General features: G+C 43.2%; 1 protein-coding gene across 1 annotated transcript; it reads right to left on the reverse strand.

Moving 5' to 3' along the window:
• Window positions 1–11,709: 11,709 nt before the first annotated feature.
• Window positions 11,710–12,546, reverse strand: LOC100769162 (baculoviral IAP repeat-containing protein 5). The gene has a single exon (XM_035439216.1). The coding sequence runs from the start codon at window positions 12,478–12,480 to the stop codon at window positions 12,094–12,096; it is 387 nt and encodes a 128-aa protein (XP_035295107.1). The 5' UTR covers window positions 12,481–12,546; the 3' UTR covers window positions 11,710–12,093.
• Window positions 12,547–13,369: the final 823 nt, after the last annotated feature.

Consider the following 13,369-nt stretch of genomic DNA (forward strand, 5'->3'; position numbering starts at 1 on the left):
TGTGATTTATTTGGGAGCTGTGTGGCAGGCCCCCTAAGGAATAAAAGAGTGAGAAACAACCAACAACAGAAACCAGGTTGTTTATTCTACCACACACAACATCCATTCTCTGGGCATAGAGATATGTAATCAACTCACTTCCTTCTTCCATGCTAGCTCCTGTCATTTAGTTCTCTTTACTGGAACAGGTGGCAACTCTAATGTGTTCAAGCTTTGTCACATTATCAAGTTTTGTTACATTCATTACAAAGGAAACTGAGTAATAAAATGAATTCTATGTTTCTTGGAGACTTGAAACAAACAAATAACAAAACCTTTCTGTTGCAGTTTTCTGAGTTAGGGATCTGTAAAGGGCTTGACTGGAAGCATCTGGTTGAGGGTTTCCTGTAAGGTAGCAATAAAGGCATTGGCTGCTACAAACTGAAATCTTTGTAAAAGATTGTTGTGTTCCCATGCATGTGTGTGCACCTATGTGCACTTGAGGGCAGATTCTCTGAAGCTGGGTTTATAGCCTATTGTAAAACGCCTGCCATGGGTGTTAGGAACCAAACTCAGGTCTTCTGCAAAAAATAGCAACTATTGCCAGGTGGAGTTACAGACAGTTGTGAGCTGCCATGTGGCTGCTGGGAATTGGACCTAGGTCCTCTGGAAGAGCAGCCAGTGCTCTTAACCTCTGAGTTATCTCTCCAGCTCCCCACACACATAAAAAAAACAAAACAAAAAAAAAAAAACATTAAGCAACATCACTGAGTATCCCTGACATGGACTTTTGTCATGTGTCATCAGTTCTGGAGAAAAAACTTCTCCAGATGGCCCAGTTAAAAAAAAATGCTTTTCTGACTGGGCGGTGGTGGTGTTCACCTTTGATCCCAGCACTCAGGAGGCAGAGGCAGGTGGATATCTGTGAGTTCAAGGCCAGCCTGGTCTACAGAGAGTTCCAGGACAGCCAAGGCTGCACAGAGAAACCCTGTCTCAAACAAACATGCAAAAGAAAAACAAACACAAAAAGATCAACAAGTGTCCTTAACTGCCAAGCCATCTCTCCAGCACTTTCATGACCACACTTAGATACCTCACTTGGGCTAACAATATAGACAATATGAAGGCTTTGTTTTTAAAGATTCATAGAATGTTATAAAGTTACATTAACAATACTGTGCTGTGAGAATGTAACTAATGTGTGTAATGATTAATAGCTTGGCTCCAGAGTGGTATGCCCAGAGCTCAAATACAGGTCCTGCCACAGAACAAACTATTTGAACCTTTTCTAATCTGTAATGTAATCACTGTTCCTACTTTGCAGGGTGATTGCAAGGACTGAATGTTTTACATATAAAGCATTAAGAATACATTGAATAATGTATACAACAGATGTTTGCCATTGTTACTATAAAAAGCAAAAAAAAAGAAAGAAAACAAAGAAAGAGAGAGAGAGAGAGAGAAAGAAAGAAAGAATAGATTGAGGGTTTGGCTCAGTCGTAGAGTGCCATGCACAAGGCCTTATTGAGCTCTAGCACTTCAATAAATAAATAAAAATACATTAAATTTTTTTAGCTTTGTTTATTTTTTTGTGTATGAGTGTTTTGCTGCATGTATATGTATGTGTATATGCCTGGTATACATAGAGGTCAGAAGAGGGCATCAGATCCCCTTGAACTGGAGTTACAGATGGTTGTGACTCAACTCTGTGGGTGCTGGGAATCAAGCCAGATCCTAGGCAAAAGCAACAAATGCACCATCTCTCCAGCAACCCCCCCCCACACACACACAATTTTTTTTTAAAAAGGAAAAAACTGTCAGGTGTAGTAATAGATGCCTTTACTCTCAGCACTTAAGAGGTAGAGGCAGGCAGATTTCTGTGAGTTCAAGGCCTACCTATTCTACATAGTGAGTTCCAGACCAGCCAAAGCTGGTCAAAGAAAAATTGAGATAAGGCTCTCTATAAGCTGCAGCTGCACAGGCTTGATCTTGTGGATCCAAGTGACCCTCCATCTAAGCATCTCCAGTAGCTGGGACTGCAGGCATAAAGTACCATTCCTGACTTAAGGAGAAAACGCAAACAACCTGCAATCACAAGGTTATAATTCTGCTCACTAATAGGAAACAGATAAGGGTCTCAAATTACAAATATGAGGAAGTTACAAAGCTTAAGAGACTTTCCAGAGCCTTTAGTTTTTGCTTCCCATAATTCAAATCTGTGCTCTCTGAAATGATTAAAAATTCAGAAGATTGCCCTCCAAATTCATTTATGTGGGAGAAGTTTGTGAGCTTTCCCCATGTCTGCTGTCTTTCTGCCCACCTGTCCTCCTGACTCCATCCTGGGTTTAGGGTGACCAACTGTTCTAGCTTGCATGTCCCAACTCTAGAAATGGGCTTTGGCACTCTAGAGTCCCACATCCCATGCCAACCTCTAGCCCAGGAAAATGGATGGTTGATGATAACACATGGATCTACATGTGGATCCTAACTTTAGCCTGGACATCTGCACATGGAGAATTTCCCAAGCAGTTTGGGTGACAGCCATTCCCTGGACCCTTCTCTTATAGAGCCACAACTTCCTTGGGCCGTTTCCTAAGCATATCTTTTTTATTCCTTTCTTTTTTTTTCCGGGGGGGGGGGTTCAAGACAGGGTTTCTCTGGGGCTTTGGAGGCTGTCCTGGAACTAGCTCTTATAGACCAGGCTGGTCTCTGACTCACAGAGAGCCACTTGTCTCTGCTTCCCGAGTGCTGGGATTAAGGCGTGTGCCACCACCGCCCCACTGTAAAGTTTTCATTATATTTATTTTGTCTGTGCATTTGTGTGTGTGTGTGTGTGTGTGTGTGTGTGTGTGTGTGTGTGTGTGTGTACATGCCCTTATAATGCTGTGGTTCGAGAGTAGAGGTCAGAGGACAACCTGCAGGTGACGGTTTTCTCCTTTCACCATTTGGTTTCAAGGACTAAACCAGGTTGTGTTGCTTGGTGGCAAGCACCTCTACCCACTGAGCTATCTTGCTAACAAGACAAAATTATAGAAGGATCTAGAATACAGTACCTATGTCAGCAGTAATTGAATACCTTAAATGACATTTTAAAATAATTACCTTAGGCTAAGAGATGTCTCATCAGTTAGGAGCACTGGCTGCCCTTCCAAAGGACTTGAGTTTGATTCCCAGCCACCACATGGTGGCTCACAACTGTCCATAACTCCAGTTCCAGGAGATCCTGGATTTTTTTTTTTTTTTTTTTTAGATCTGGGATTCTTTTCTGGACTCTGCAGGCACAAATCACACAACTGGCTCACAGACATACATGCAAGCAAAACACCCAAACACAGAAAGTAACAGAAATTTTTTTTAAAGGGGTATCTGCCTTTGTTTAGTCTCCTCTTATTTCCCTACCAACAGTTTGTTGGCTTTTTACTTAGTGCCTCAGGAGGAAAGAAGAGCAGGCCTGAGGACAAAATAATGCCTGCCAAACAGTTTGCATCATTGGCAGAGTATTGAAGGACAAGATGGTGCCTTAGACAGAAACAGAGACAGTTTTTTTTTTTTTTTGGTTGTTGCTTTTATTTTGTTTTGTCTGTTTGTTTTTCCTGAAACAGGGTTCTCTGTGTAGCACTTACTGTCCTGGAACTCACTGTGTAGACCAGGTTGGCCTCAAACTCAGAGATCTGCCTGCCTCTGCCCCCAGAGTGCTGGGATTAAAGAAGGCAGTTCTTAAGAGTCCCCTGCCTCCAGACTGGGACAGGGCAGGAGAAGGAGGATTTTTGGGCTCAGAGTGCATGAATACAGATGATTCTGGGCCAGGTAAATTCTAATACCTTCTAAGTTTGGAGGAAAATATGAAAGGGTAAAACAGACATTGTCTGTTATGGGCCTAGATATCTCCTCCAGCCCTGTCCTGTCTTCTTAAACTGATGTCACAATACAAACTCAAAAAATCAATGCATATAGTACACACCTGGAGCAAGTAGTGTCCTCTAATCTAAATTTGGATTAGCTTCCTGTGGTTACTTCCTGTGATAATCCTAGCACTTGGGAGGCTATAGTAGGAGGACTGTGAACACAAGGCCAGCCTGAGCTACCTAGCAAGATACTGTCTCAAAAAAAAAAAAAAAATCATTTCTATGCTGCTGGGTTCTGAGTTATGGTGTCTTCCCCAAATGCATGAGTATTAAAGGCTTGGTCCCCTGTTGTAATGTTTTTTACTCTTTGACTCTTTGGGTCTTTTGAAAGGCCCACCAAACCATGTAAATCACACACGGAGGCTTATTCTTAGTTATGAGTGCCTGGCTTGTTTCTAGCCAGCTTTTCTTAAATTAACCCATATACCTTTCCCTTCTGGGCTTTTATCTTTCTTACTTCCATATATCTTACTTTCCTTTTTACTCCGTAGCTAGCCCCTGACACCTTCCTCCCCTTGTTCTCTCCTTGTGCGTCTTCCGGTTCTCAAATTTATACTCTCTGCCTGCCAGGCCCTCCTCTCCTTGCTCCTGCCTCACTATTGACAGCCCAGCACTTTATTAGACCATCAGGTGTTTTAGATAGGCAAAGAATCACAGCTTCACAGAGTTAAACAAATGTAGTGTAAACAAAAGTCACACACCTTAAAATAATATTCTGCCACAGTCCTTAGGCTCTTAAGAGTTGGTAGGACTTTTAGGAGGTAAGGCTGTGTGTATGATCATTAGGCCATTGGGGGCATATCCATTAAATGGTTTTTCTTCCTGGCTCCTGATATAAGTGGTTGGCCCAATATTCATTCCTGAGATGGTGTGCTACCCACACCAGAGACCCGAAAAAATGAGGCCACTGGTTTTCAGATTGGGCCATCTCCCAGTGTCAGCCAGAATAAACTTCTCTCTTTATAAGTTAATTGCACATTTAGCTGGAATGCTACCAAGCTGACTTACACGTATATGAAAAGTGTGAAATAGAGAAAATGCAGAGAATGATAATGAATATTCCTATACCTGTTGTTCATAACCAACAAATGTTGGTCTAATAACTTTTTTTAGTTAAAAATATTTTAATGTGTATGGGTGTTTGGGCTGCATGTCTGACTGTGCACCATGTGTGTTCCTGATTGCAATGGCGGAGTTAATTACCCAATGACATTTGCCTATTGTGTTCATTTTGTTCTTATTGATTTATAGAATGTTCAGAATGCTGTTATCTTTACCACCCCAAACTTGGTAACATGAAACAAAAACCGTTTCACTTGGCCTGTAGATTCTGTGTGATAGAACTTGGTCCAGGCACTGGAGATCCTCTGGGGGCTCCTTTCCCAAATTGGGGTCGCCTGGGACTATTGCCCAAAGCACCCATATGTGTGCTCTAAAAGACTCTCAAGCTCACAAGCCAGAAGCATCTGGAACTACACTGGAAGCAGAGAGATCTAGGAAGAGGATGTGTAGCCTTATGTGAGCCTTACACAGCAATACTATCCTGTAACCTGTGGGTTGAAACCATCACAAACTTGCCAAGATCCAAGGAATAAGGCCATAGACTTGGCCTATTAGTTTATTTTTGTTACTATAACGAAGTTCCTAAAATTGAGTACTTTATAAGAAAAGGGGTATAGGGGCAGGGAGATAGCCCAATCGATAATATGCTTGCCTTACAGACATAAAGATTTGACTTTCATCTCCATCACCCATGGTGGCCTGTACTTGTAATCACAGAGGGGATAGCTGGCCACTCTGCCCAGTCTGTTGGTGAACTCCAGGCTCATGTGAGACCTTAGCTTAATGCAAACAGGCAACATTTATGAAGATGACATCAGGCCACCATTTATATATGGACACACTGTCACATGCACCATTCCCCTTCCCCACGAGAATCCCTAGAAAGAAGGCAGGCTTGGGCTGGAGAGATGGCTAAGAGGTTAAGATCACTGCTTGCTCTTCCAAAGGTCCTGAGTTCGATTCCCAGCAACCACATGGTGGCTCACAACAATCTATAATGAGATCTGGTGCCCTCTTCTGGCATCCAAGCATACATGTAAGCAGAATACTGTGTACATAATATATAATTTGAAAGAAAGAAAGAAAGAAAGAAAGAAAGAAAGAAAGAAAGAAAGAAAGAAAGGAAGAAAGTAGGCAGGCTTGCAAAGATTGATCAGAACTTCAGTGGAAAGAGGAGCATGGGATGTTTCAGGTCCTAATTACAATTTATCTTTGGCTATGATTATCCTACTAAATAGCCATTCTTTGCCCCACCTTCCCATGACTAACAGATAAAGACTGACCTAACAGATAAAAAAACAAATAACAACCCCCTGCCACACACACACATACACACCCCACACTATTGGAATGTATTAACCAAGCCCTAGTTTTCCACTGGTCTCAGTGGCTTTCTGGACCTTGCTGTAAACCTCCATTACCCTCTCACTCTTTTGTTCTTTTGTTATGTGACTTTTCCTAGGGAAACATGAATACTGTCTACAGACCCCAGATAGGACATTGAAACAAGACCAAAGAAATTATTCTATCAAGTCCAACTTGGCAAACCAGAGCTTATTGGGGATACTTTCAGGAATATGGGTGAGGGGTTACGTATAGGCACATGGATAACTTAAGGCAGCTACATCACCAAAAGCCCACCCAGCATGAGTGGTCTCCTTTACAGCTGCTGCAACAGCTTCGGAGTACTTGACTGTCTGAACCTAGGAAAAACATTTCTTTATAATGCTGCCCCATGAACCAAGGGGAAGAAAACAGAAAAGAGCCCTTGTTGGTTTGAATGAACTAATTGGGAGGTGTGGTCTTATTGGAGTAGATGTGGCCTTGTTGGAGGAAGTGTATTGCTGGGAGTGGGCTTTGATGTTTCAGAAGCCTATGCCAGGTTAGGTGGCTCTCTCGCCCTGCTGCCTGCTGATCCAGATGTAGTACTCCAAGTTACCTCTCCAGAACCATGTATCCCTGTATGCTTTCCACCATGTTTCCCACCATGATAAACCTCTGAGTTGTATGCTAGCCTTAGTCAAATGTTTTGCTTTATAAGAGTTGATGTGGTCATGGTGTCTCTTCATAGCAATAGAACCCTAAGACAGAGCACACAGGAAAGGGTTCATGCAACTTTACCACATATCTCCTGCAAGCCTCCTTCCTTCCTGTCTTTCCCCCATTACTGGTCTTTAGCCTCACTGTTTGAAGTATCAAATCAGAAGGTAAATCACTCTATACAGGAGACAAACCAAAAACTTATAAAAATCTGTTCTGGGAAATTTGTCTCTGCTGTTGATGAAAATTCCCATAGAGCAGTGGTCCTCAACTTTCCTAATGCTGCAACCCTCTAATACAGTTCTTCATGCTGTGTGGACTCCAAACATAAAATTATTTCATTGCTAATGCATAACTGTAACTTTGCTACTGTTGTGAATAGTAAACATCTGATATGTGACCCCTGTGAAAAGGTCATTTTACCCCAAAGGGGTGGAGACCCACAAGTTGAGAACCACTGCCATAGAAAGATGATGCTGGGTCATAACAAACCACTTCCTGAAAAAAAAAAGCCCCATTTCTCTAATAAAAAGGCCTATAATGCTGGGCAATGGTGGTGCACACCTTTATTTACTCCCAGCACTCAGGAGGCAGAGGCAGGCAGATCCCTGTGAGTTTGAGGCCAGCCTGGTGAGATCCAGGATAGCCAGAGCTACACAGAAAAAGACAAGGGCCTACAAAACCTGAGTTTTGAGTGTGCCTGGATCTTCCTTGGTCCAGTTATTGTTATTTGGTACCAAGGACATAGGGTACCAAATACTCACAGTAGCCAAAGATCTATCTGGACAGTGGCTTCGGGTTCATTGTCTCACACCAATGAAGTTAAAGATACAGACTTTTGTTTTTCGAGTGCTGGGATTAATGGCATGTGCCACCACCATCTGGCTAAGATGCAGACTCTTTTGTAAGCAAAGTGGAATGCAAGCTTTATGAAGAGCTATTAAGGAAGGGCTGGAGAATTAATTTAGTGGTTAAGATCACTGCTGCTCTTCCAGAAGACCTAGGTTCAATTCCCAGCACCCACGTGGCAGTTCACTACCATCTGTAACTCTAGTTCCAGGGTATCTGAAACTTTCCTTTTTTTTTTGTTTTTTTGTTTTTTTTGTTGTTGTTTTTTGTTTTTTGTTTTTCGAGACAGGGTTTCTCTGTGTAGCTTAGGAGCCTATCCTAGCACTCGCTTTGGAGACCAGGCTGGCCTCGAACTCACAGAGATCTGCCTGCCTCTGCCTCCCAAGTGCTGGGATTAAAGGCGTGCGCCACCAATGCCCGGCTGAAACTTTGTGGTCTCTGAGGGCACTGCATGCAAGTGGTTTACAGACATAACATGCAGGCAAAACATGAATACACACACACACACACACACACACACACACACACACACACACACACACACACAAATAGTAATAATAAATTTAAGAGATATTAAGGGAATGTGACAAATTAAGGAAAATTGAGATGTTAAAGTGAAAGAAACTCCTGTGAGGGGTTTCCAAGGAAGGAAAAAGCTGTTAAACATCCTTGTCTAGACGTTTTTACAGAGCTGTGGAAGAAACTGGGCAAAGGCTTCATAATTACTACGAATTGGTTCGTTCTCTAAGTGCAGTGCTGGCTGAGCCCTTGGTGGGTTGGCATATACTTGGTGTGTTCTCCAGTTGTTCACCCAGTTAGGGATGAAAGAAGCAAGGTTACTACATTCAGAGACTTTCCCAAAAACTACAGATTTTAATGGGTTAGGTCTTTGTTTTTATTTTGGCAGGTGGGTACTGTTTACATGCTAATTGTGGCCTGAATGTTACTTCCATCATGGAATCAGTTGTGCTAAGGTCTGGGGCCCTGTTACAATGGGGAAGGAGGCATAGTGGCATGGTGGCTCCATGAGGGGAGGAGTATGTGGCTAAGACTCCTCACAACACAGAGAATAAGAACTGGGGGAAGCGGGGAGAGAGGGAGAGAGGGAGAGAGTGCTAAAAGTAGGGTCTAGTTAAAGCACCTAGGACCCGTGTCCAGAAACCAACTTCCTGTATGTAGGCCCCACCTTCCAAAAGTTCTACAGCTTCCCAAATAGCACCACCAGTTTGGGACCAAGTGTTCAAACATAAGAGCCTTTGGGTTTTCAGTAAAACCATAACACCAGCCTTTAAAAGGTATACTGTAATTCCCCACTCCTCAGTTGTGGAAACAAGGTTATGTTTTGTTTTGAAAAGGTTTATTTATTTTACTTATGTGTATATGTATAGGTGTTTTGTCTACACATATGTGTGTGCATTATATGAATCCACTACCTACCAGGACTAGAAGAGGGCATCGGATCCTTTGTAACTGGGGTTATAGCCCTTTGTAGCAGCCAAGTGGTTGTTAGGAATAAAACCAGGGTCCTCCGGGGCTAGCAGAGAGTGCTAGCCATCTCTCCAGCTTCCCAAACAGGGTTTTGTTTAAGGTATGTGATAGTGAGGCTTCAGGAAAATGATTTGTAGACCCAATCTATATAAACATTCTTAATTAAAATGTATTACATTCTTATATATGTCACATAAAGCAACCAAAGAAAAATAGATTATATCAAAATTAAACTGTTTTTGCTTAGATGCACCGTTAACAAAAACAAAAACTATAAAATTGGTAAAAATATTTGCAAACCATATATCTGACAGGTACCAAGACCACATAAAGAAAATTCACAGTGCCGGGCATTGGTGGCACATGCCTTTAATCCCAGCACTCAGGAGGCAGAGGCAGGTAGGTGGATCTCTGTGAGTTCGAGGCCAGCCTGGTCTCCAGAGCGAGCGCCAGGATAGGCTCCAAAGCTACACAGAGAAAACCTGTCTCGAAAAACAAAAACAAAAAAGAAAGAAAGAAAAAGAAAGAAAATTCACAGGACTGGGGATGTGGTTCAGTGAGTTGGGTGCTTGCCTAGCATTCTTGAGGCCCCAGCTCAGCATAATCCCAGCACTTAGGAGGCAAAAGTTCAAGTTCATCCTCAAACATAGTAATTTCAAAGCCAGCCTTGGATACATGAAAGCGTATCTCACACAAAGAAAGACCATTTTTCAACTAAATTATAAAAAGGATAAATGAGCTGGATGGTGGTGGTGCACACCTTTCATCTCAGCACTTGGGAGGCAATGAACTCTGTGAGTTCAAAGCCAGCCTGGTCTACAGAGTTCTAGGACTGGCTCCATAGCTACTGGTAAACTCTGTTTCAAAAAAACTAATCATTAGTCAAACAGCCATAGTAAGATATCAGCTCACAGAACAGGTAGTGTGATACACACCTTTAAACCTAGCAACTGGGAGGCAGAGGCAGGTGGATCTCTGAGTCCTGTCTTGAAAAACCAAAAAAAAAAAAAAAAAAAAAGATATCAGTTCATATCTTGTCTTCACCACTTTCTTCACCAAAATATCACAAGAATGATCTCTAGCCAACATATTAAAATTCTCCTCCGAAACCCCCCCCCCCACACACAGTTGATTAAATCACACTTAGCACCATTGTCTTCCATGCTCCTACTAGTATGGCCCATTAAGCAGAGCTTAAAGCATTCCACTGCTTTCCTAACCCAAAGTACCAAAATCCAAATTCCTCCAATCAAAAACATGGTCAGGCCTATGGCAGTCATACCCCAGTTCCTGGTACCAACTTCTGTCTTAGTTAGGGTTTCTATTGCTGTGAAGAGACATCATGACCATGGCAACTTTCTTTTTTTCTGGTTTTTGGAGACAGGATTTCTGTGTAGCTCTGGCTGTCCTGGAACTAGACTGGCCTCAAATTTACAGAGATCCATCTGCCTCTGCCTCCCAAGTGGTGGGATTAAGGCATGTGCCACCACCACCCGGCTGACCATGGCAACTCTTATAAAGATAACATATAATTGGGGTGGCCTGCTTACAGTTTCTGAGATTCAGTATATTATCATCATGACAGGGAGCATGGCAGTGTGCAGGCAGATGTGATCCTGGAGTAGTAGCTGAGAGTCCTACATCTTGCAGGCAATAGAAAGTCTACTGAGTCACTGGTTGGTACCCTGAGCATAAGAAACCTCAAAACCCACCTTACAGTGACACACTTCCTCCAACAAAGCCATATCCATCCTAACAAAGCCACACTGCCTAATAGTACCACTTTCTATGAGACTATGGGGGCCAATTACATTCAAACTGCCACATATTTGTTAAAATAGCAATAAATCAAAATGCTTGGCAAAAATTTGTTGGCAATGATATAGAGAAATCGGAACCTTCATGTACTGCTGGTGAGAAGGCAAAGTGGTTCTCTCAAATAAATAAATGTAAATAATAAAAGTTATAATGTGATCTAGCAATTGAACTTTCCATTGGCCTAGTCCTTTGTGTGATACCACAGCAAAATACTCAAAGCTGGATAACTTTATGAGGAAAAGATGTTTATTTACTGCACAGCTGTTCAAGGGCTCACAGCGGGTGATAGTTTTCTATAGCAGCACTGTGGCAACATTGTTCATAATAGTATAAAGACCCCAAAAGTTCATTCATCAACAGGTACATAGATGTGGGGCATGGCGGCACACACCTTTAATTCCAGCAAAACAAAATACATCCACATACTGATTACTATACTAATATATATACTAGTTAGTATATATTGGTATACTGTTTGGCTACTTTTTTTTTTTTTTTGAGCTTGCAATCCACTTTTTAAGTGATTTTATTCCATCACCCTGTGGTAAAAGACTCACATCAGAGGACAAATGAATCACCAGCATAATACATAACCACACCTACAGTGCACTGGACGCATCAGCTACCGGTAGGGAAACATGAAGACCAGAAACACCTTGTACAGGCTCCCCCACCCCAACAGGTGCTGTCACTGGACACTGCCCTTCTCACCCACTCCTTTCCTCAATGCCTCAGTCCAGGTCACAACAGAGCAAAGCCACAAAAATCAAGGGAGGGAGGCACACAGGCTGAGCCACTTCCAAGGGAAGACAAAAATAATATTTGACATCCAGTTTCAAAATACCATTATTTCTTTCTTGAAGACACTGCCAAGCGGCCCAGGCTGGGAAAGCTGGGACACGTGGCTTAAATGTGGCATGTCCCTCAGGTCCAGGTCACCCCCAGCAAAGGCTCACTCCAAGGCAACCAGCTGCTCAATGGAGTAGCGGACGGTCTTTGCAGTTTCTTCAAATTCTTTCTGCTTGCTGTTGGTCTCCTTTGCAATTTTGTTCTTGGCTCTTTCTTTGTCCAGTTTCAAAAATTCACCGAGGGTCAGTTCTTCAAACTGCTTCTTGACAATCAGGAAGGCACACTTAGGCGAGTGCTTTTTATGCTCCTGCATGGGGTTGTCATCTGGCTCCCAGCCTTCCAACTCCTTAAAGCAGAAAAAGCACTGGGCCAAGTCAGGCTCTTTCTCGGTAGGGCAGTGGATGAAGGCGGCTTCCTCCATCCGCTCGGGGGTGCAGGAGCAGCCCTCCAGGAAGGGCCAGTTCTTGAAGGTGGAGATGCGGTGCTCCATGAGATACGGCTGCCAGGTCGGGGAGCAGAGCCGGAGCCTCCATGATGCCAGCGCCGCCAGGCCACCTGCGAGCGCGATTCAAAGCCCGCGGGCGGCGGAGAGCCGCTGAGCATGCCGGGAGCGCCCCGCCCCCACGCCGTGGCCCGCGGCCTTCTGGGAGTTGTTAGCTACTTTTAAGTCAGCTTGACACAAACTAGTCATTTTGGAAGAGGGAACTCCTATTGAGGAAACCTTGCCACTATATTGGTCTATGGGCAGGCCTGTGGTGTATTTTCTTGATAGATGATTGACGTGGGAGGGCCCAGCCAATGCTGCACCACCAACGCCCCCCACCCCGCCCCCAGATGAAACTGTAAAGCTCTCAACTACTGCTCCAGCCCCATGCCTGTCTGCTTTCTGCCGTGATGATCATGGACCATCAGCAAATAGTATCTAAGACACTAAGCTAACCTTGCATTCATTATGTAGCCAAGGGATGACTACCACACTTGGCCTTCAACCTTTTTTATGGCTAAATAATATTTCATTGTATAGCTATACCACATTTTGTTCGTCGATTCACCTGGGGTTTAATTTTTGTCTATTTGCTTGTTTTTTTTAGACAGTTTCTTTGTATAGTGTTAGCTGTCCTTGAACTCACTCTGTAGACCAGGCTAGCCCCGAACTCACAAAGATCCACCCCCTCTGCCTCCTGAGTGCTGGGATTAAAAGCCCTGTGCCATCATACCTGGCCTGAAATGTGTATTTTTGAAAGATGTATTGATTCAGTCCAGCTCAATGTTTGAAATAGGCAGTTTGAAGCAGGTCTCAAAAGCACCCAGAAGTAGGGTTTTCTGGTGCATACCTGTTAGCCCAGTACTAGGAAGGTGGGGAGGGCAGATTCAAGGCT

This window comes from Cricetulus griseus, chromosome 2 (assembly GCF_003668045.3).
Source record: "Cricetulus griseus strain 17A/GY chromosome 2, alternate assembly CriGri-PICRH-1.0, whole genome shotgun sequence".
Lineage (NCBI taxonomy): Eukaryota > Metazoa > Chordata > Mammalia > Rodentia > Cricetidae > Cricetulus > Cricetulus griseus.

Bases quoted from the DNA above. Each gene is read 5' to 3' on its own strand.
- LOC100769162 (XM_035439216.1), bottom strand. From the start codon at position 12,480: ATGGAGCACCGCATCTCCACCTTCAAGAACTGGCCCTTCCTGGAGGGC.